General features: G+C 48.2%; 1 protein-coding gene across 1 annotated transcript in view; it reads left to right on the top strand.

The window, feature by feature from the left end:
• Positions 1–24,303, top strand: part of MECP2 (methyl-CpG binding protein 2) — a 73,952-nt gene that overhangs the window by 37,780 nt on the left and 11,869 nt on the right. The window contains exon 2 of the mRNA XM_046673693.1: positions 23,993–24,273. Coding sequence (XP_046529649.1) covers positions 23,993–24,273 — 281 coding nt within the window. The remainder of the gene's footprint in view (positions 1–23,992; positions 24,274–24,303) is intronic.

Genomic DNA, 24,303 nt, shown 5'->3' on the forward strand with positions numbered 1-24,303 from the left:
TCAGGTCCCTTTGTAATCTGTGGCTTCATATTTGTGTAACAACATTTGTGTTTTGCCAACAGATGTGCTACTTAAAGTACCCATGAGAATAGCCTTTGTGGTTTTTCTCCAGACTGGACGGAACCTCAGGAACTGATTCCTGAGAGGAGGCTGACACTGTCCACCCCAGCTCCTGGGTCTGAGGGGCCTCACTACTCTCCACTTAGGCCGTTAGTGACCCCTACAGATATATGGTGCAGCCCCTGAAGCCAGAAAAAGACAGTGGTTTTCTGGCATGTTACTTTTTCTCTGGTGGGTTATGAGCTTCTAGAGCAGAGACCCTGTTGCAGCTCCTCAGGGCCTTCCCCTGCATAGTACAGCACCTGGGTCTCCCGGGAGCAATAAGGGACAGGGTTTCTGGCTCACCACGTGGCCTCTGGGCCCACGTGTGTCTACCCACTGCCCAGACCCCAGGCTCACTCAGCAGGTAGGAACCACTCTTTTCCCTTCTCAGGGGCTGTAGTTTGGGAAAGCAGAATTCTCTGGCTAATTGAACTTCCTGAGTTTCAGCAATTTGAATAAAGTTTTGTTTTTGTTCCGATCACGTTATGATACTCACTAATTTGAAGGAAAAGAAAGGAAGCTGGTGTTGTAGGAAGTGGTGTGTTGTATCATTAATTGTTTTATTTTTAAAGTTTTTTATATTTTTGCAATGAGGCAAGTTTTCTTTGAATAAATAATGCTGGGAGCTTACCACATAGAAGGCATATGTGTTGTCTTTAGTACATTCTGAATTATCTGGGTTTACCTTTGTCTCTTGAATTCACTTATAAACAATTCAAAGGTTGCATTTTTAGCCAACAGAAATAGGAAGAATCTCAGAATTTATTGTGTCATTTTTCAATAGCTTAAGTTATAGTGATTGTGATAACTTCGTGAGAAAGCCATGTAGTGAATAAACTTCACATACAGTTTATCCTGAACATTTTGTTGTGTGGTTTACTTATTTATTTTTTTGGCCTCCAAGCACCTTAATACCTTTTCTGTGTTAAAAGAATTTCCCATTATGTGGATCTTGGATAGGAGGCAGGTGAGCCCTAGCTTCTACTTAAGAAGGCCTAAAGAGACAGGCTTGGAGGGTTGTGCTGTCCTCTTCTCTTGTGCGCCCTGAAGTCTGGAGGCAGACTGTCCATGGCCGGGGCAGGCTGTCCATGGCCAGTGCAGTGGCTTTGTAAGTATCCGGGATCCAGGGTCCCTCAATCTTTTTCCTCCATCACCCTGAGCAGGTGACTTCTATCCTTAAGGTTGCCTGTGGTCACAAGAAGGCAGTTGCAGCTCTAGTTATTGCACCCTCTTCTCCAGTTAGGAAGGAGGGTGTGGGGGAAGGGCAGACAGGCACTTGCTGCCTCACCCTCCAGTTCCATTCAATAATTTCCATCCCCACATGCATCATTTTTTACTGAGGAACAAACAGTGGCTACAACAGCAATCATTTATTTCTTATTCACGGGTCTGGATCAACTGCAAGATGAGATTCAGATCTGTTCTCAAGCCTGTCATTCCAGGACCGAGGGAAGAAAAGCAGCTGCTTAAGGACAGTCTCTTCTTAGGTGCATGTCAGGAGCCCAAGAGGAGTGAGCAGAGACACAGAAGCCTCTTGAAGTCTCTTCCTCCTCAGTCCCGTCAGTGGATGCCAGATGCGTGAGCAAGCACAGAGCCAGTGGGCAAGGAGGTGTGCTCTGCTCACAGTCCACAAGGCAAGAGTAGGCACGAAGAATGGAATGAACAGCGCACTCTGGTAGCGTCTCTTTGGCCAGAATGTCATCCCAGCTCTGCTGGAAAACTGGGAAATATCTTTCCTTAGCCAAGCACAGGGTCCTGTTAGGAAGGCAGATGGAGAACCTGAGTGTTGGGGGGCAGCTGGCAGCACCTGCCACTGAGGACAAATATCGCCTCCCCTTGCTCCCTGGAAGCTAGGGGATGGCAGTGTGTCCTAGGCTTGGCAAAAGCCATTCAGCCCTCAGGAACTTTGATTATTGAGGGACAGTGAGAGGTCATGGTGAGTGGCACATGTGTCAGGAATCCGGCAGTAATGGCTAATGTCCAATGAGGAGGTGGCAGTGGTACCTAAGGGTGGGTGTCCCAACCAGACAGTTCTTTAGTACAATCCTGGCTATGTTTTCAGTTGTGCAGCTGCTTTTCTGGGCTTAGTTCTCTATTCTTCTCTCCATTTCCAGATCTGCCAAAGAACTCCTTTGTGATTGAAGTTAGCTAGAGTTGGTTTCTCTTACTTACAACCCAGGACCTTGATGCAATTCATGGGGTCTGGGCAAGGTAAAAACATGCTTTCACAATTTTATCTTGAATATAGTGGATGAGCATAGGTTTTTTGAGCCATGTCGCCTTAGGATTAAATCCCAGCTCATTCACCTACTAGCTGTCAAGTCACTTTTCCCTCCTTGAGCCTCAGTGTTGCCTTTGGGGTTAAACACTGCTATGGTGGGTTGCTGAGCATTCAGTGAGATTGTATGTAAAGCAATGATTGTGAAAGTATTGGGAAAATGTCCTGGTTGAGCTTTTTGATTGACTCTGTATCATTTGGGTAATGGGCGATTAACTTAGGAGTACTGATAGCAGCTCAAAGGGCCCTTCTGGAAAGGGGTGAGGAAGGGTGGGAAGTGCTGCTGGTGCCCACTGTGAGTGAGGCTCTCAGCAGACCCTGACCTCCATCAAAGCACAGTGCTTGACAAACAGGCTGTTCAGTGAACGAATGAATGAATGCATGCATGCTTGGGTGCAGTTTCATGGGATTTGGGTGAGTCTGAAGTGTTTGGATTGGGGAAAATAGTTCAGCTGCAGATCACCATCCAATGAATGACCCTAGGCTTAATGCCTCCAACTGGGTAGTGGGAACAATTAGTTTGGGCATTCAACAGTCACTTATTGTGAGTGCACTTGGGCAGATCTTTAAATTTCCTTTTCAGTCTAGATTTGAAAGCAACAGTTCTTATTGCTAACTTACCACTAGTCACCACTAATGAACAAAGAATATGAACAGGAAATTCATAAAAGAAGAGATACAGGTGGCCAATGAAGATAGGAAAAGAGTTCTGCCTCGGTGATAATGAAAGAGACACGAATGAGAACAAAGAAGATGCCATTTTCACCTACCAAAATTGTAAAGATTAGAAGTACAAAAAGAAAGAAAGACAAGACCTAGTGCCAGCTGATATTGGGATCTGCTCCTGCTGCACAGCTTGCTCCCCACCTCCTGGGCCAGTCTGCACACGCAGCCAGGTGAGGCCTTTCCTTGTCTCCGGGTGTATTTGGATCCACTGTTGAGCAGATGACGCATGCACACAATTCACAACTCAGGAAGTGCAAATTCTAGAATGACGCTTGGTCTCTGAGTGTCCCTGCTGCCACCCAGGCCCCTCTACAGGGAACATCTGCTTCCGGGGTCCTGTATGTGTCCTTTGAGGTGTTTTGTGCACGTACACACACTTCAAAACCTATTTTTATTTTCCCTGCACCTGCTCGGGTCAGTGTGGCTAAGGTATATTTTTGTCCATTTTGTCTACATTACCAAATTTACTAGCATGAAGTTGTGCGCATCTTTTTATAAATCTCTGTAACATCTGTATTTATGTCTCCTTTTTCATTCTGGTATTGTTCACTTGTACGTTCTCCCTTTTTTTCCTTGTCTTGGTGGAATTTTGTTGGTTTTATTCGTGTTTCAAAGAGTGAACTTGTGAGTATTATTGTCCTGTATTACTGCATGTCTGCTTTCTGGTTCATTGAGTTCTGCTTTTATCTTTATTATATCTTCTGCTTTCTTGGGGTGCATTCTCTGGTTTTCTTTGTCTCAATTCTTAAATTGTAGACTTAGCTCATTGATTTCCAGCCTTCTTTTCAAATACGGTGTGAGCATTTACAGCTGACTCTCAAACTATTTCAGCTGCATCCATCCAGCGAGTTTCGATGTATAGTGTTACCACTTTTAAGTCAGCTCAAAAGGTTTTCTAATTTTATTTGTGATTCTTTCTTTGGCCCAAAATTATTTAGAAGTGTGTTTTTGAATTTCCAAGCATGTGGCTTTATGGGTTTTTTTCCTAGTTACTGTTCTAAGAAATCAAATTCTAGGGGCCAGCCCGGTGGCACAGCAGTTAAGTTTGCACGTTCCGCTTCGGCGGCCTGGGGTTTGCCAGTTCAGATCCCAGGTGCAGACATGGCTCCGCTTGGCAAGCCATGCTGTGGTAGGCGTCCCACATATAAAGTAGAGGAAGATGAGCACAGATGTTAGCTCAGGGCTAATCTTCCTCAAAAAAAAAAGTCAAGTTCTAGCTAAACTGCACTGTGGTCAGAGGACATGATCTGTGTGACAGCAGCTCTTGTGGCTTGTTGGAAGCGCGTGACCGCCTGAACACAGCATGCACCCACCAGCTGGGGGTGCAGAGCCTGCATAAGCTTATCACCTCAGTTTTGTCCACTGGGTTATGAAAGTGTGGATCCTCTCTTGCTACTGTCGTTTTGTCTACTTGGTTTACCTACTGCTAGGAAACGTGTGTCACGGTTTCTCCATGGGCTTGGTTAATTTTGGCTTTATTATTTATTTGGAGGCCAGGTTTTCAGTTTTAGAAGTGGTTTTTATCTTCCCAGTGAATTGAACTCTTTGGCATTATGAAGTGACCCTCTTTATAATAGTGCTTTTGCCTTGACTTTGACTTCACCTGAAAGCAATAGCACTGCGCCGCCTGTGTTTCTGGTCACTGCTACTGCTTTTCACGTTCCTCCCTTCTCTGTCTTTGTGGGTTAGATGTATAGCTCTTGAAAATGACAAATGGCTAGATTTTTAAAAGATCCATTCTGTCTGTTTTGACCATTAACGTCTATTTAATTACTGATGCATTTAGATTTGTTTATACCATTTTATTTTGTGCATTCTATTTTTTTCACATTGTCTGTTGTATTTTTTCTCCTCTCTTGCCTTCTCTTGGATTGAGTCTTTTTTTTAAAATTGTGGTAAGATACGCATAACGTAAAATTGACCATCCTAACCATTTTTAAGTGTACAGTTCAGTGGCATTAAATACATTCACATTTTTGTGCCACTATCTCCTGGATTGAGTTTTAATTGGTATCACACAGTATGCATGGTGCCATACCCTGCCTTTTCATTTTCCATTTAACAATACAATACAAACATCCCCATTCTTATGGACTAAAGTATTTGTGTCCCCCCAAGATTCATATATTGAAGCTCTAACCCCCAGTGTGACTATATCTGGAGATGGAACCTTTGGGAGGTAATTAGGGTTAGATGAGGTCATGAAGGTGGAGCCTGATGGGATTAGTGTCCGTTTAAAAAGAGACATCAGAGAGCTCACACTCTCCCCACCATGTGCTGTATAAGTACGCAGTGAGAAGGCAGCCATCTGCAAGCCAGGAAGAGAGCTGTCACCAAACACCGAATCTGCTGGCACCTTGATCTTGGACTTCCTGCCTCCAGAACTGTGAGAAATAAATTTCTGTTGTTTAACCCACCCAGTCTGTGGTATTTCACTGTGGCAGCCAAGCACAGGTGTCGAGACTAAGACACCTGTGTGTTAAAAAACAGTAAAGGTCCTTTTAAAGCTGCCTTACATTCCATCACAAATTTAGTGTATCTTCTCTTGGCCTTCTGTCAGCTCCCTACCCCTTGCCTCTGGTCACCCCACATCTTCTCTGTGCCTGGCTTTCCAAAAGAGTAGTTTATATTCACCATCTCTACCTTCCTGTTGATCAGCCCCTGGGGTCGCATCTCTACTGGGTCCTTCCTCTGCCCACCCCCCACTCATGTGCAGTGGTTCTGGACAGACTGCTGTCTGCCTGCCTGCCTGATCAGGATCCACTCATGGAATCCGTACCAGCCTGCGAGGTAGGCTTGTGCTTACCCACACTCTGCAGGTGAGAACTTACCATACTCAAGCGTTTATCTTAGTGGCTTCTCTTTGGCATGTGAAATTGTTGATTTCCTTCTTGTGTCTCTTCACTGGCAAAAAGGGGAGTTAAATAAGGTCATGCTCTTTGGCCCTTCCGTCTTTGTCCCTTCCTCTGCACTAGGCTCTGTATCCTGCATTGAGGCTCCAGTAGACTTCTTTCCAAGCAGTCCCAGATGACTATGAAGTTACCTCTTGCCGCATGTGCCCCCTCTAGGCTGAAGCCACTGAGGGCAGTGACTGCCTCCACTCGCCCACCACAGCCTCCCCTTGTCGCCTCTGGTGTGGCTTGCTACACTTCTTGTTCAGTGAATGATATTTGTAGGCGTGTCAGAACTGTGGAAGGAAGGCAGTTGGAAGCAAGGGGTGTAGCTCCTTGTTTTGCCCCCAGAGCTAAGACTTTTCACTAGGAGATTTTTTTGCATTCCCAAATTTATAAAGTAAGTCCACCTAAACCTAGATGTGGTACATTAAACACTAGAACCAAAAACTGAGCTCACTAGGCTCAGGTGCCCCAGAATTTTTGTCCCACCAAATAACAGTTTCATGGATGTCTACACAGTGGTTCCCTCAGCATGCCTCAATTTGATAGTTGATCCTGGGAGTACAGAGAAGTCAAGCTCGAAGCACATCTGCAGAAAATGATCTTACGAGGTATTATTAATGAATGAATGTCTCTGTTAGCTGCAGGAACCTCTGATCTTCCAGAAGGTTGTCCCGTGGACCCTAGAGGTATTGTCAGACATCTGAAGTTAGCCGGGCAGGTCCTTCACCCAGGCGGTGTCCTATCCCCCCTGCCTGGGTGGCTGCTGTCTCAGGAGCCTCCTGTCTGTCCACGGGTGAGTCTTTGGGTTTCAGCTGACATCCCATTAGGTGGCGACAGAGAGCGTTAAAAAGAAATATGAAAGAAATAAAACTTGTTTTGCTTCATGTTAAAAAAAAAAAAAAGGGCTCATGGGGTGTATGTGACCATTAGTCAGATATTACCATTTGAGGGGTTTTTCCCTTTCTTCTCCCTCCCATTGTCCTTAACCCACTGCTGCCTACCACCCCCTGCCTCCCCTAAAATAAGGAGGATAGATCAGAAGACCAGCCAAACGCAATGTCCTCTGGTCTCTATCAGTCGACAGCACCACCAGTCACGCAAGCTTGGAACCCGAGAGTCGCCCACCCTGCCCTTCACTGCCCACATCAGGAAGCAAGCAAGTCAGCCCTGCCCATTGTTCCTTCATTTCTCCCACCTCTCTCTTCATTCCTTCTGCCACCGCCCTGGTTCAAGCCCTCCTCTCTCTAGGACTCCTACAATAACTCAGCAGTTCTCCTACACGTTTCTATCTTACATACAGTCCCTAGTGTCAAATCTCACTCCCCTGCTTAAACCCTGAGACTGGTACCTCTGTCTTCAAATGGTGTCGAAGCCGCTAACATGACCCCTGCCTCTTTCTGGCCCCTTCTGTTGCCACTCCTTTTCTCCTTCCTGTGCCCCTCGGCCGTACAGGACTGCTTTCACAATCCTAGCCTTTGTCCGTGGTTCCCCTGCCGCATTTCTTCCTCCTGCTTATTTTTGAAGATTCAGCTCAGGTATCTCTTCCTGCAGAGAGCCCTCCATAAGACCCCAGACCCCATCCGGGTTAGATCCCTCCTCTCGTGCTCCCAGCTCCCCGGCAGTACCTCATACCAAGAGAGCAGTCTGTTGACTGTCACAGCTCATGTACCCCAAGCAGGGGGAGGAGCTGTGTCTTCTGCGTTCGAGATCCATGCTCTCATAAAAACCACGTTGTGATGCTCATGCCACTCAGCTTTCTAAGCCCACACACTCCCTGTCATGGGCTTGCTCACTACCCCAGACAGTCCCCCCTCCACTGAGGATTTGCTGCCAGGCCCAGTCTTTGTCTTTCTGTTCCAGTCCCTTCTGTCTCACAGGTGATTTAAGTGTGCACGTAGATGGTCCTCCTAGTGCCTGGCTGCCTGTCTTCTTGACCACCTCTGCTCCAGTGACCTCAACCACCCACTGCCACAGTCACAGCCTGGACTTTGTCATCACTGGAAACTACTCCACCCCCGGTGCTCTGACAGACAACTCCACTGGTGACAAAGACTTCCTGTGCTCCTAGCTTGTGGGTTCCACGCTCCCCAGGACTCTCAGTCTTCTGTCCTCTCATGAATCATGCCCATCGCCATACAAACATGTTTTAGAATTTCCCGTCTTCACTGAGCACTCCCTTCTCAGCTCCCACCCACTTCTCTGTTCCCACTTTTGCCAGGCTTGTCAAGACTTGGCTACTCACCATCCCCGCTCCTCACTTCCCACTCTTTGCTCAGTGCACTCCACGGAACAGTCCTGTCAGCCCCCAGTGGATGTCCATGTTGCCATGGCCAGTGGCGAGTCCCCTTCTTGACATGATTGTTCCTTCCTGGAAACCCCTTCCTTGTGTCTCTTCAGGGACCCCACCTTTTCCTGGTGCAGTGTCACTGGCTTAGTCAGTTTTATTTTCTTTGACCACCTAACCTCACATCTGAGCCCCCTTCTGTGTTTGGGGAACTCTCAGCCCACCTTCTGAGTTTGATGGGAGGCCAGGTGACCTCTGACTATAGTCACTGAAAATGCCAGATGCTGCTTTTCCTAGCTTCCCTTTCAGTTGGGGAGGCAGTCAGCAAACTACATCCCAAGGCCGAATCGGGCCTACTGCCTGTTTTTGTAAATAAAGTTTTATTGCAACCCAGTCCCACCCCTTCCTTTATGCATTGTCTGTGACTGCTCTCCCACCACACTGGCAAGTTGAGTGGTTGTGACAGAGACTGTGGCCGGCAAAGTAGAAATTACTTAGTGTCTGACCCTCTACAGAAGGCCTGAGTCCTGCAGGACGGTAAGGGCATGTGCCCATCAGTTATACCCACCTGCCGAGTGGGTCAAGGCCAGTAGGAGGAGCCCTCGTTCAGTGTCAGGGCTGCAGGAAGGACCAGCTCCTGGACCACAGTGGCCGCGGTGCCCCCTGCAGGGTGGCAGAGGCAGTGCCGGCTGCCCTGTACCAGCCTGGCAGCAGAATTTGGAATATTTTGTTGCTGCCCAACTAAACTCAAACCCATTTCTCCAGCCCTCTGGGGATCTCTGGCCACCTAAGAGCCTTTTTCTTTCCAATTTTTATTATTGTGGTAAAATACACCTAAAATTGACTGTATCTTTTTTTTTTTTTGAGGAAGATTAGCCCTGAGCTAACATCTGCTGCCAGTCCTCGTCTTTTTGCTGAGGAAGACTGGCCCTGAGCTAACATCTTCCTCTACTTTATATGTGGGACGCCTGCCACAGCATGGCTTGCCACGCAGTGCCATGTCCGCACCCAGGATCCAAACTGGCGAACCCCAGGCAGCCGAAGTGGAACGTGTGCACTTAACTGCTGCACCACCGGGCCGGCCCCTATTTGTGCCATTTTTAAGTGTACAATTCTATGATATTAAGTATGTTCATATCATCATGCAAATATCACCACCTTCCATTTGCCAGTAGCCTTTTAATAAAGTCCATGTCTGTGTAAATCATCTAGAATTGATCTCTGTTGCTTGCCACCAGTAATCTGGACAGATACACCCAATCTTCCTTTTACTGCCTCACTCCTCTTTCTCTGTCTCCTTTGCTGACTCTTTCCTCATCACAACTCCAGATATTGTGGGGGAGGGGTTGTCCACACTCCCGTCTGAAGTGCCCTCACTCAGTCACTCACTGGCTCTTCAGACCTATGTGATGAGGCCTCTGAGATGTCTGTCTCTAGCCCAGACCTCTCCCCCGAACTCCAGACTCATATGTCCAACTGCCCTTTAAGAAGGTGAAATGCCTCAAGACCGAAAACATAAAATATGGAAGTCAGAACTCTTGATCTCCCGCACTCCCCCTCCCTCCAGCACACACATGCCCTCCACTGATGGCACCTCGACCAGCCACCACATTGCCTGCCTGGACTCTGCAATGGCCCTGTGTGGCAGGCATGGAGGGCACTGTGCAGATCCCTGATGGGGAGGATGGTCAGCAGGCGGCCTTCAGCTGCAAGAGCCTCCTCACCAAGGTCATGCTGTTTCCTGGGCAGTGCCCAGGTGCCTGGGTGAGGTGGGCCAGAGCTTTGTTGGGCCTGCTTGCACTTTGGCTTCTTCCTCTGCTCAGGTCCGCTTCCTCCCCCCTCCTTTCACAGGTGTCAATCCCTAATAAACATTTAGCACCCCGAACTGTGAGCCTGCCCTGCAGCACCTTGTGTCTCCCTGCCATCTCACCCCCTTCCCACTCTACATCTCCAGGCCAGCCCCTAGAGTGAACTTTTTAAAACTGTTCATCTGATCATGTTATCCCTCTGAGAAAAACCTGCCAGGGGCCTCTCATCCCTCTCAGAATAAAACCCAAACTCTCTTGCTTGGAAGCAGGGCTGGCTTCTTGGGCATGCAACCTATATGATGCCCAGCGCTTAGAAGAATCGTGCTTGGTTTAATGCTGTACTGTGGCCATCTCAAAATTCTCCATTTCTGAACAGGAGGCCCTACATTTTCGTTTTGCGCTGGGCTCTGCAAATTACATAGCTGGGCCTGCCTCATTTTGAGCTCATTTTCTCTGCCTTGCTAACTTGGTTCCAGCCCATCACTCTTACTTTTCCTGGAACATGACAGATTATTCCTGGGGTCAGGGCCTTGGCTCTTGCTGCTCCTTATGCCTGGGCCCCTCTTTACATGACCTGCTCCCTCACCCCTCACTTCCTTCAGATCTGGGATCAGACTCACCTCAGAGAGCCCTTCCCCTGGGATTGGGCCCCTTCCCATCTCTCTGACCTCTGTTCTGTGCATGTGCACACATACATGCACCCGTACACCCATAACGACCATGTCAGGATCTGAGGTCACGCGGGCTGGCTCCCGAGCCTGTGCTCCTCGCTGCTGCACAGAGCTGCGTCACAGCTTTGTAGATGTTCCATATGCCTGAGCTTCTGAGGTTCCCCCCCGGAAGTTGTTTGCTTTGTCTCTCAAGGTGCCTGAGGAGTTCTTCTCCCTGTCCTTGAAGTTGAGCAGAGTCTATCTCACTGTTGAGCTTCCTTTATCACACTTTCCTGGAACACAGTGTGTTCTTTCGAGCTGCAGATGCAGCTCATCTTCGTTTTAGGTCAGTTCTCTTATATCTTTGATGGCATCTTCTGTTCCATTTTTTGGGTTCCCTACTACAGGGGACACAAATTATCGTTATGTTGGATTGTCTTTGTCTCTTTTCCAATGCTATTAGCTTTGCTCTAATTGCTTTAGCTTTTGTCTTTTTATCTGCCTTCACTGTATGTCTAATTTTATTTTCAGCTATGTATATTCTGTTTCTGAATGTATTTATTAGTTCCATAATGATGTGTTTGGGTGGGCAGTTTGTTTCTCTAGGTTGAGAATTTGACCTTTCATGTTACCGTTTTATCATCTCATCTTTGAACTCTTATTGAGAACCTGTTCTTATAAAGTTGTGAGGAGTTTCTTTCTCTTCTTTGCAGCGTTTTCTTGGTGAGAGACTTTGCCTTTCCTGAGCCATCTCTCTCCCTGTCTTTTTTTTCTTTTGGCCATAATACATTTGCAGAGTTACCAAGTCTTTTCTTGTCATCTTGGCTCAGGCTTGGATGGCTCCGTCCAGTCATTCTATTTGCTTTGGTATGGCGGGGAAATTCTTGGCATTCTCTTCCCATTCTCTTGGCATCTTCTCACTGCTTTCCCCTCTGGGCTATCGTGAGCTTGTTTTCCTTTGGTCAGAGAGAAGTTGCACACTGGGAGAGCTGCAGCCAGGCAGTCTTCAGCAATATCTAGATTCTTCTCTCTGTTCTAAGAACTACGTTAAATGTCTTATACCAAGGCTCACTCTAGCTGCTTGAGGGATGTGTACACCATTCCCTAGGGATGCAGGAATGGGGTACCTCAGGCTCCAGGTGGTTCCCTGAGTCCGTGTGTACCCAAGAGTGGTTGCCTCCCACAGAGACGGCTTGGCTCACTGGGTGGGCGCTTTAGCTGTTTCTCCTGCACCTCCAAGCCTCCCAGCAGGAGCTTCTGTAGTTCCTGGGCCTAAAGGAAAAAAGTTACAGACTCCCACCCAGTTGTTTCCTTCCATCTTATTGGCTGAGAGGTCTCAGGGTGTTGTCAGCTCCCTAGCATGGCTTCTAGGGGTGGGGCAGGGGCAAGAGCTCAGTCCTGCTGCTGCTTTGTCCTCTGGAATCCTCTCCACGGCTGGCTGCCAGGTTTTGAAACATCCTGCGTTGGATTTTATGTCCCTTTCCTTTGTTTGATGAATTCGTCCCTTCACACTCCTCCCCTCCTTTGTTTGTTTCTCATTTTATTAGTGATTGGGAGAAAGCAATTCTGTGGGAAGTTATAACCTGCTATTTGAACCTAATTCTCTAATCCGTGTGGAATTGATTCTGTTGTGTGGCAACTCACACACAGACACAGATACGTGCGTGCGCGCACACACGCGCACCCCCCCCCCCCCCCCCCCCCCCGCGCATACTTTCTCTGGTTGTTCACAGATGCTTATTCTGGGTAAATGTCAAGCTCCAGAGGGAATTCCTTGGGGATCTTGACTGGAAGGATGTCATTCAATCTTCTCATTGTATTTTCTACCCAGTTGGTGTTTGTACACAGGGAAGTGACCAATTTGGTGATATTTGTCTTGTCACCGGGCATGTTAATTAGTTTTTAGCCAGTACCCAGAGTTATTTATAGGATAGAGATTTAGTCCCTGCAGCTTCCCGGTGGCTTTGAACCCCTCTCATCGGAAACCACGGTGGGGATAAAGTGGGGGCCCAGGGTGCTGCTGTGAGGTCGCTGAAACAAGTAGGGTCTCCCTCTATATCTGTGTACCTCTTTCTGGGGCTTCCAGCAGTACAGGGGCACTAGAGGCCGTAGCCCTTCTCTGCCCCTTCCCTGCTCAGCAGTGCCCAGGGAAACCCCTCAGCCTATCACTGGCCTTTCCATGTAGGACACTAGTGGGCTTCCAGGCCTTGCCATTTGCCACCAGCAAACTGCACCTCAGCCAGCCTGGCTTCCAGGTCCTGTTGTCCTGACCTTGAAGATTTCCTAGGGCTCTGTTGGGGAATCCTATCCCCAGACCTACCTGGTACATCCCTCCTTTGCTCACATGTTTGAGTGTGGCAGAACCATGCAAGCAGTGACCCCAACCGCACCCCATGCTACAGCAGTCTCTCTCAGCCATTGGTGGCACCCTTCTTGTTTGCTAGCACTGGTAGAGAGATTTCCCCTTTTTTCTATTTTGTTGGTCATTTCAGTGGGCTCAGATGTCATCATCGGGAAACAGAAGTTCATCAGGCATGCAGATGTGGGGTGACCTGCACTAGAGATAGGCATTCACTTCACATTAGTGACAAGAGATTTAGACAAAATGAGCTGGCCCTTATGCAGAGTTCTCTCTTCTGTTACTAGACATCTCCTTTCTGCCCCTTTTTCCCCCCAAATATGTTGCCTCTGTGTTAAATTTATTTTGGCAAATATTTTGTTCTTCAGTAAAAGCAGCCAACACTTCGGTAAAAGTCTGCAAAACTTATTTACATAAAGTATACAAAAGTAAGAAGAAAAAAGTATTAACAGAAAACTGGGGGAAGAAGCAGCTGTGGGAATGTATTACTGGGGACCAAAAGGGCAGACATGATGTCAGTGCTTATGGAGACTGGCTGTTGGGACCTTGAAGACTAGATATTTGTCTTGGGGCACTGGTGGCCAGCTTTGCCCTGGCAAGTGTGGAAGATCACCGTGAGCACCCTTGCAGGATGTAGGAACAAAGGCACCAGGGAACATGATGGAAGGGAAGTTGCTAAATGTGGAGCCTGGAGAATGGAGAGTGAATCCTAACAATACAGTCTTTCCAGGGGAAGAGATGAAATCATGCAAACATCATTAATAAGGATTGAGTTCTTGATTTTCTCCCTTTCTTACCTCATTTGATCAGCTCCCTCTGCAGTTGCCTTCATGGAGACAGTTGATGGTGAAGCCACCCTGCTTGGGTTGCAGTTGTGGTCCACAACTTTACCAACTTTACTGCCTTGGGCTCTATCCTTCCCCCACCCACAGCGGCTCCACATCCTCGGGACACAGTGTCACCATCGCATCTGTATTCTGGAGCTCTTCCCCAGCTCCTCAGTGAGTCTCCCCAGCTCCCAGTCTCTCCCCTTCTGCAGCACTCATCAACATTGCTGATTTCATTGTTGATCGTCTGCCTTAGAACACTGTCCACCCCAGAGAAAGAGGAGAGATGGCTGCAGGTAGAAAGTGCGTCTTGTTCCTGTGGCGCCCCTGCCCTTGCACAGCTCGGGTGCAGCACCTCGAAGGTGCTCAAGGAATGTTAGCTACTGAATGAGTGCATAGGTGAAATGAAACACCTCCACACCACTCCCAGTGTTCTTGCTGTGATGACTTCTGTTTAAAGCTTGCTCCTTCCTGCTAAGCATCCCAGAGTGGAAGCAGTTTCTGCTGCCCCACTTTACTCCTATCTAGTTCCGGAACATTTTCGTCACCCCCAAAGGAAGCCCCATGGAAAAACAGTCTGGCAGGTCCTTGAAAGGTTAAACATGGAGTTCTCATATGACCCAGCAATTCCACTCCTCGGTATAGACCCAAGAGAATTGAACATATACATCCATGCAGAAACTTGTACACAAGTGTTCATAGCAGTTAAAAGGTGGAAACAGCCCAGCTGTCCATCAGCATGTGACTGGATAAACGAAGTGTGGTGTATCCATCCGATGGAAGGTTATTCCGCCATAAAAAGGGGTGAAGTTCTGCCACATGCTACACCATGGATGGACCTTGGAAACATTATGCTGAGAGAAAGGAGCCAGACACAAAAGGCCGTAGATGGCATGATTCCATTCCTATGAAAGGTCCAGAAGACGCAAATCCGTGGAAACAGAAAAGAGATGAGTGGCTGCCAGGGGCTGGGGGGTGGGGATCTGGGGGAGAGACTGCTTAATGGGTATGGGGCTTCCTCCAGGGGTGATGAAATGTTCTGGAACTAGATAGTGGCGATGGTTGCACAACATTGCGAATGTGCTAAGTGCTGCTAATGGTAAATTTTATGTTATGTACATAGAAAAAAGATTGATCAAATACCCTCAGAATATTTAGCCAACAGCCTTCGACTTGGCTAAATGCCTAGTCATTAAACTTCTTGAAATAAATTCCTTTCTGTCATGATTACCATGTCTTAGGCCTCAGAGATGGCATTCTGGTCAGCTTGGTCCAGTCTAACATGTGTCACCCTAGGTCCCTACGCTGGCCTCTTTCTCTTGCATGGACAACAGAGCTGCTTGCCTGGGCCCTATGCCTGCAGCCAGACAGGCTTGCTTGGAGACAGCTGTGGGTTCTGAGCACTGCATGGGCATCCTAAGACCTACCTTTACGTACAATTAAGGGTAATTGGTGAAGTCAGCTGCCGTTTTAGTGGGGTGTAATAAAAAATTGAGATATAATTCCATACCATGAAATTCACTCATTTAAAGTGTACAATCAAGTGGCATTTAGTACATTCACAGTGTTGTGCAGCCATCCCCTCTATCTAGGGGATATGATGAAAATGTTCTGGAACATTTTCATCATCCCTTAAAAAACAACTCTGTATCCATTGGGAGTTAATCCCTGTTACCCATTACCCCTAGCCCCTGGCAATGACTAAACTACTTTCTGTGGATTTGCCTATTCTGGACATTTCATATAAATGGAATCATACAGTATTTGTCCTTCTGTGACTGGTTTATTTCACTTAGCATTTCCCCAGGGTTCATCCATGTTGTAGCATGTGTCAGAATTTCTGTCTTTTTTAAGGCTGAATAACATCCCATTGTATGGATAGACTGCATTTTGTTTCTCTGTCCATCCATGGACATTTGTGTCGCTTCTACCTTTTGGCTACTGTAAATCATACTGCTGTGAACATTAGTGTACAAGTATCTGTTTGAGTTCCTGTGTTCAGTTCTCTTGGGTCTATACCTAGGAGTGGAATTGCTGAGTCCTATGGGAACTCCATGTTTAACCTTTTGAGGAACTACCTAACTGTTGTCCACAGTGGCAATTTTTGTTTAAACCTGCTTTTCTTTTCCCCATGTGTAGTGGACTCATGCTGTAAAGATGAGACTTACTGTATGGCATTGGTTGCCTTTATTTGGAGAGGGATCTACCTTTGGGTGGCAAGAACTGTTTTATTTACCTTTTCAAAACATAGACAGTTTCTTGCATCTTCTAAAAACTGGGGTATTTAAAAATATACTGAATTCCATGCAGGGCTGCTGAACTTCAGGTTCTACCACGGTAGCCTTCGAGCTGAACCCCATCCCCTCTTTTGCTCCCCAGACACCACTGAGACTGTCTTCTGGTACCATTTTGATTTCTCTCAGATCTTTAAAGGGGCTGAAGCTGACATCTCAAAGTGCTGCTGCCTTTATTGATTCTTACAGAGAAGCCTCCTTGATCCTGAGATTCTGCAGCGCATACTGGAGGTAGAAAGAATTGGAAGCTCCAAGTGAATGACACTTCAGGATGGAAGCAGCCACTGCAAGGAGGCCATTTCTCTCCTCTGATCCCTGACCTTTCACCTGGGAAGTGGCTGCCACCCTGCCCTTCCGATTCGTGGCCTCATTGTGGTACTTGGGCTCCTTATGCAGCTTCATGGGATGGATGACTGGAAATGAAAGGTGCTGAGAAATAACATCTCCTGAAATTGGCCTGGTGCAAACATGACTGAAGTTGGGTCAGGTCAGGATCTTGCTGGGGCTCTGGAACGTTCCCTGGAGCTCACTCTGGAGGGGGCTGAATTCCAATTCAAGTGAAAAAAACATTTCAGCTGCTGCTTTCACCTGGCTTTGTAGCCTTTTTTTTTTTTTAATCTGGAAGCCTTGGGGATTGAGTGGTCCCTCCTCAGCCACAGTTACCTGGCCAGCTGCACCTGCCAGCTGTTGGTTGTTTACACCCCTGTAATACACAGGAGCCTTGGGTCAAATGAGCGCCAGGTACAGCTTCCTGAGGCTGCTTTCTGCATGCCATCAGACCCCTCAGGATACAGCGATTTGGCCTAAAAACAAGATTCATGCAACTCTAATTTTCCTTCTCTAGATCAAAGGAAGGATTTGATCTAATGTTTGCTTTCTAGCAGCAAAATCAATGGGTGATGGTTTATTACTCAAGAGCCTTCTTTCACATGCTTCATAGATATTTAAGATTTGTGAAGGTCTTTTTGCTTCAGTGTGATATGTGCATTCTTGAAAAAAAATCTGTCTTCCTCAAATCACACAATAAAAAATAGGCATTGTGGGGGCTGGCCCCGTGGCCGAGTGGTTAAGTTTGCGCGCTCCGCTTTGGCGGCCCAGGGTTTTGCCGGTTCAGATCCTAGGCGCGGACATGGCACTGCTCATCAAGCCATGCTGAGGCAGCGCCCCACACAGCACAACCAGAGGACCTACAACTAGAATATACAACGATGTACTGGGGGGCTTCAGGGAGGAGAAGAAGAAAAAAAACCAGGAATTGTTATGAGAAAAACTGGGCTGGGGTAGACCATGCCAAACCTATATGATTTGGAAACCAGACCTCACTAACAAAAGCAGTGACAATTATGGTTCAAAGAACGCTGGGGCATGCTCAAATCTCCATTGGCATTTGCACCCAACAGTGCCATCAGCTGACCCTTTTTCACCATAACTCCCAGATGGCTGCTTCCTCCCACACAATGCACAGATGAGTCGTTCTGTCGACATTGAGAGTCAGGTCCTAGGCAAGGCTGCCTTCAGCAAAGATTTTTTTTTAAACACAGGGAAATATCTTGACACCTTCATTCACGCTTATAGCTTCACCGTATAGAGCACAACACTGTGGTTCTTTGAGTCACTTAAAGAAGGCACTTCCACAAGGTTTCCAGCTTTTTCTCTTAATATGTTCATGTAACGTGAAGGCTCTCTTTAATTGTTAGAAAGCTTGCTTGAAACTGCTTCAAAATACTGCTGTCAACCAGCACAGCTTCCAGTTAGATCAGTGTCATCTCCCCCTTTTTAAACCTGCTGCCACATTGATGCTGTGCATGTTTTGCCATTCGAGGACTGGTCACAGCCGTTGTTACACTGACTCCTAAGTACTTCATTCAGCATGGCTTTCCTAAGAGCATTCAGTGCAGTTCCGACACTCAGGAAGTTTAGCGTCAAGCTAACATGGAACCATATTCACATTTCTCCAAATACCCCCATTACTGCCCCTTCTTGGCACCTTTGAGCCATGGAGCCAGTCGCCCTGTCTCTTTGGTCTCCTTTAACCAGGAGTAGTCCCCAGCCCTTTTCTTTCATGCTGCAGGCTTTTTTGAAGAACCCAGGGCCCCTGTTGTGTGCAATGCCCCTGTCTTTGGACTCGTCTTGTTGTTTCCTCATGGCCTCCATTACCCCTTCCTGCAGGATGGGGCCGCACTTGAGCAGGCTGGCCACGGTCAGTAGTGCTGTTTGATCACTTCTTGGTGGGGGAGGGGGGCCTGCCAGATTCCTCTGCAGAACAGGACCCTACCTTCCTTCCCTTACTCCTTAGCCTGTGTATTCCTTACATTCTTGCCAGCTTGTAAGTACAGGTAAGACATTTTAAACACTGTCTTCTGTAGCATCTTCTAGAGGATACTCAGTCCAGCATTTTTAGTAGTTTCAGCAGGAGGAGTATCTGTGGACCTGACCACCTTATTGCTGGAAGCCAATCTGTGGAAGCCTAGAACCCGTCCATCCAGTGTAACTATCCTCCATACTGCTGCCCCCATGACCCCTCTCTCCCCATCACTGTAGATGGCACTGTCTGCCCTCCTGGGCGTGCATGACAGCGAGGCCCTCAGTGACTGCCCCAGCCTCATCTCCTGCCCACCCCAACCCACCAGTGCCCAGCAGGCTGCTGGTAGCACCCAAACTCATCATTTATTCACTTACTCAGAGCCTGCTTGCTTTGGGCACTAAGCTAGCCCCTGTTCCTTGAAGCTAGTGGCCAGAGGGATACAGCCATCAAAAGAAGCAAAGGTAGCATAGCATCTGGGTTGTGACTGTCACTTGGCACATGATTATTAAGTGCTGCTCCTGTGCCTGGCACTGTGCATTTAGCAGGGAGACGACAGTAAAGAAGGTACACACCGCCTGGGGAGGTTGACCCACACGGTGGTCTCATTGAAGTACACTGGGGGGCATAGAGTGCTCCTGCTCATGGGAGGGGGGAGGCAGGAGCAGGGAAGGCTTCTCAGAAGTGCCATCTTAACCCAAGATGAGAGAAAGGGCTGACCCAGAGCTGCTGATTACACGGGACAAGCATCATTAGTCACTTCTCCCTCTAGGGAGGAACGTCACAGGGGTGATGGGACAAGGCTGTCGATATCACTGCCTCTGCCCGTCTGGTGTTGCCTGCCCTGAGCCCTCCTTGCCGGCCTGTGGAACTCCTCTTCAGCCCTAAAAACTCAGCTCAGGCCTTCCTCCTCCAGGGAGTTTCAGTCTCTGGGCTTTCCCTCTGCCTGGAACAGGGGAAGGTGTCACTATTCCTTTGTTACCTCTTTGTCCCCCCCACTAACCTGGTAGTTCTTGAAGAACGAAGAGTGATGCTAATTCCACCCTGGCGTCTCAGCCCCTAGCAGAGTCTGGCTCAGGGCATGGGCAGTTGATGAACACACGTGGACTCAACCATGACCTCAGACAAGTCCCTTTGTCTAGTTGTATTTCCTTTTCTTTTCCTCTGCAACGCTGAAGAGTTGAACTTGTGAACTTGGTGTTCAGTTCTCCTCATACTCATTTCAAGATTGTGTGTGCATGTGTGCACCCATGTGTGCACATGCACATGCATATGGTCTGATTAGAGGGAAGACGAACAGGGCTGTTTGGTTTCTTTGAAAAAGTATGTGTTTCAACAAACCCCTTAAACCTCCTGCTGGGCGGGACTTTGGGGAGTTGCCTAGCACCTCAGCCTGGCCTCCCTCCCTCAAGTCACCCTGGGACTGAGCAGGCAGCTGGGCCAATTGGATTACCTATTCCACATCATTTTTACCTCCACTTCATGCCAAGCCGAATGGCTTCCAGGCTTCTTTGTGGGCTTTTGTTATTTGTTTTTAAATAGAGGAGGAGCAGTCAGAAAATAAAGTAACACCCACCTGTGTGCCCCTCAATGCACAGAATTGAAAATCACCATATTGTCCTAGTTGCTTCAAGTAATTTAAATTCAAAAGAACTAGAATATTACAGATAGAATTAAAGGCCCTTTTATTCCTCATCTTCAGTGCTATTAAAAGCATTTAGGGGCTGGCCCTGTGGCTGAGTGGTTAAAGTTCTACGTGCTCCACTTTGGTGGCCCGGGGTTTGCAGGTTCAGATCCCAGGTGTGGACCTACTCCACTCATCAGCCATGCTGTGGAGCAGCCCACATACACAAAGTGGAGGAAGACTGGCACGGATGTTAGCTCAGGGCGAATCTTCCTCACCAAAAAAAAAAAAAAAAAAAGTTCATTTACACTTAGAAATAGTTAAAAAGATAAATTTTATGTTACATACATTTTATCACAATAAAAAACTTAAAAACCCAAACAGTTCATTTAGACTCTAGTCAGAGTCTGGGCACAGCTGAATCTCCCTGCTTTGTGGCTAGTAGCTGAAGAGGTATGTTCTCTTCTCCTTGAACTTCTAACCGTGGATGTGGCTGTAACCCCCAGCCGCTCCTGGCCCAGGCTTCCCCCTCCTCAGTCAGTTTCACTGTCATCTTCCCAGGCTTTGGCCATGGTCCTTAACTTGTCCCTGCCCCTCACCCCCACACCAGTCTGGCAGCAAACTCTGTCGCTCCACTTCCTAGTCAGCTCCCAAATCTTCCACTGTCCCCATCCTGGGCCACGTCAAGACCATTCCAAGAGACTTTTCATGGGTCCTTGCTGCTTTCTTCTTAACTGTTCTCCACACAGTGACTAGAGTGATCCTTTGAAGATGAGAGCCCCTGTCTCCATCCCCTGCTCAAAGCTCCCTGATAGCTTCCTGTCACACTCACAATAAAACCCAACCAAGCCCTCCACATCTCCGCCTGAGGCCTCTCCACTGCCCAGAACCTTCTTCCCCCTTTCACAGCCACATGGCTTGCCCCCTCACTTCCTTTAGGTCTTTCTTGTTTCTCCCAGTGTCACCACGTGGATTTTTTCTTCTTTGTGTTCTGATTAGTTCATTCTTTTGGATGCTCACCTGGTCATAGCCTTGTCCAGTGCGAGGGGCCCTTCGACTCTCCCTGCTAGCTTCCAAGCACTTCCTTGCCTTCTACCCCCGCTTCTCCCCACTGCCAGCCTGGTGCCCTTCCGCAGACTCTAGGCTTGTTCCCTGTCCCTGGGGTACCGTTGCTGGCCATGGAATATGTCCCACCCACGGGGTACTGAGCACTGCAGTCAGAGGTATTTGAAATAAATCTTTTCTCTGTGGTATGTTATCAACTTGATATACAGTTAAATTCCTTTGTTTCTGTTTACTTTCAATGTAGTGGGGTTTTGTTACTTTTTGTTTTTGTTTTATTTTTGGTTATGTAAACTTACACATGATTGAGAAGTTGCAGTTACACTTCAGCATACCCAGAGAGGTCTCGCCCAGCGCCTGTACCTCACCTCATTCCCACCTACCATGCGCCAGGGACCAGTTCCATTAGCTTCTGCTGTATGCTTCCTAAGGTCCCCTTCTTCCTCAGGTAAAAGGCAGCCTACTATACACATTTTTCACCTCATGGTAGATCCTGAGGATTGCTCCCCAGCAGTTCAAGGCTCTCTTGCTTAGCCCCGTCTCCGGCTGCACAGCTCTCCATGGTGTGGGCGTTGTCGTCCAGTCAGTGGGTCCCCGATGGTGGCTATCTTCAGTCGTCTGCAGTCTTGGGCTAGTAAAAATAATGCTCTCACAAATAACATCATGCATCTGTTGTTTTGCATTTCCGGAGGTGTCTCTTCAGGGTAAATTTCTAGAAGGGATTGCCTTAGATGGCATCAGCACACTTGATTATATCTAAGAGGCATTCCTGGGGCATGTGGTTTGTACTTGACTTTCCGGTGGTTGAAGTATTTGGGGAACACAAATGAGAGTTCTGAAGAAGCCAGACCTTTTCCTTTGGTGTGGTGGTTTCTCTAAGTCTGGGACTGTCTAGGTTCCAAAGAGCAGCCCTGGCATTCGGCAGTGCCTCTGTGGGCTATGTAGAAGTGGTGATTCCAGTCTGTCTGCCATTCTGCTGCTGGCGAACTCCTCTTTTCCTCTCCTCCTCTCTATGACACTGGGCCGCAGGCCACACTGAGCTTCTCACTCATTTCCCATTGAGAAGCTAAGACTGGGAGAATTGAAAAGTAAGCTCTGTGTTGGAACATATTAAGGAACCTGCACTTTACAGCAAGAAAAGGTCTCCTGTGGGCCATGAGCTGAATCTGGTGGATCCCATTCTTGGAGCCCTAAACTGCTGGAGGAAGATCTAGGATAGGGAGGAACTCAGGGGCGAGCCCAAGGTGGGCCGGGACACCCTCACCACGACCGGTCTCCCCATGCCTGACCTGAGCTGTTCAGGAAAGGTGTGTCCTCATGGCGCCGAGTGAGTCCTGGTGCTAACCCGCCTTTGTTGACTTACCCACGTCATTCGAGCCTCATTTCCCCTGCACAGCATGGTGCTTTCATTGAAGTTCCTACAGTGTGGACAAGAAGGGAAGTTGCTTGGGGTAGACCAGCCACAAGGCAGTGAACCAGTGCTGACATGAGCCGTGTGGGACAGGGCAGCTCTAGGTCTTAGTCACAGAGGACAGGAATAGTCTTGCTCTTTTCCAGAATGAACTGCCAACTGAGGGACTTAGCAGGTGGCTGATTCCAAGCCCACGATTCTGCTTTCCAGACCTCCCCTGGCCCGAGTTATGTTCTTGCCCTCTTAGCCCAGCCATGAGAGCATCATGCCCAGACTCTGATCCCAGGGTCTAGGACCTCACAGTGACCATTTCTGAAGTACACAAGGAAGGGACCCTACCGGACAGAACTGAAGAATAGGGAAAGAGTTACTCAGCATGAAAGAATGGGGAGGCACCTGCCCTGGAATGGGGAGGGTGCTCTTCTGCACCTTTCTCCTTGCTCGTTCCTCTCATCAGCCAAGGCCATGTGTTGTAAGGGAGCATCTGGTAATAAAGGCTCACCTGACCTGGGATCGCTTCTCTTCTCATGCCAGAACCCTGGGCAGTGGTTTCTGGTTGCCCGAGTTGGCCAGTATTTATATAGTGCCTTTCTGAGTTATCTCCCTCTGGGGTGTTGGTACCCATTGTCAAGATGAGGAAATTGAGGCATGGGATATTGAGGTCACTTGCTCAGGTCCATGTTTGGAAATGGCAGAGTCAGGATTTGAGTTCAGGTTGGCTGGCTCCAAACCCATGTGTTCTTTGCACAGCGCTGTGCTGCACGCCACTTCCCCAGTGGGGAATGCTGGGCTGTGTTCCCATCAGCAAGTTGTACTGTGCCCCACGGCTGTTTTTGATCAGGCACACATTTGAGAAAACCCAAAATACAGAGGCTATAGTAACACCCAAGCTAGGCCTTCGTGAAGAGGATTGCCACCCCCATTTTGGGTGGGCAGCTCCCTCTCCAGCAGTTGAGGGCCTCTTGTCAGCCATTAAACCTAGAGGCCCTCAGGCACAGCTCATAAAGTGGCCTCTGCCAAGGCGGTGTGCTGAGAAGCCACACAGTATTTCTACCCAGACAAATGCCGCCTGTGCAAGTTGCTCACTCTTCTGTGTGCTAGGAGTGGGACTAGGGACAGCAGGACTTGAGGCGGCCACAGTGCAGGTAGAGTGCACAGTACAGGCAGTGGGCCACTACTAGCAGCAGCCCAAAGCCCCTAAAGAAACCTGTGAAGGGAAAGGGCATCGAGATCGGGGTGAGTACTGGCAGGGCAGCCCCATCTTTCAGGGCCCTGCCTGTGCTGGGGTCCCCTGAACCTGCCATTGCTCACTTTTTCTGCAAACCAGTGTGTTCTCTATGATACTAACATACTTGTTTAACACTTCAGGGAAGAAAAATCAGAAGACCAGGATCTCCAGGGCCTCAAGGACAAACCCTTGAAGTTTAAAAAAGTGAAGAAGGATAAGAAAGAAGACAAAGAGGGCAAGCATGAGCCCCTGCAGCCACCGGCCCACCATTCTGCTGAGCCAGCAGAGGCAGGCAAAGCAGAGACCTCAGAAGGGTCAGGCTCAGCCCCAGCTGTCCCAGAAGCTTCTGCATCCCCCAAACAGCGACGCTCCATCATTCGAGACCGGGGACCCATGTACGACGACCCCACTCTGCCTGAAGGTGAAGCCACTTACCTACATGTTACTTAAT

This window comes from Equus quagga, chromosome 10 (genome assembly GCF_021613505.1).
Source record: "Equus quagga isolate Etosha38 chromosome 10, UCLA_HA_Equagga_1.0, whole genome shotgun sequence".
NCBI lineage: Eukaryota > Metazoa > Chordata > Mammalia > Perissodactyla > Equidae > Equus > Equus quagga.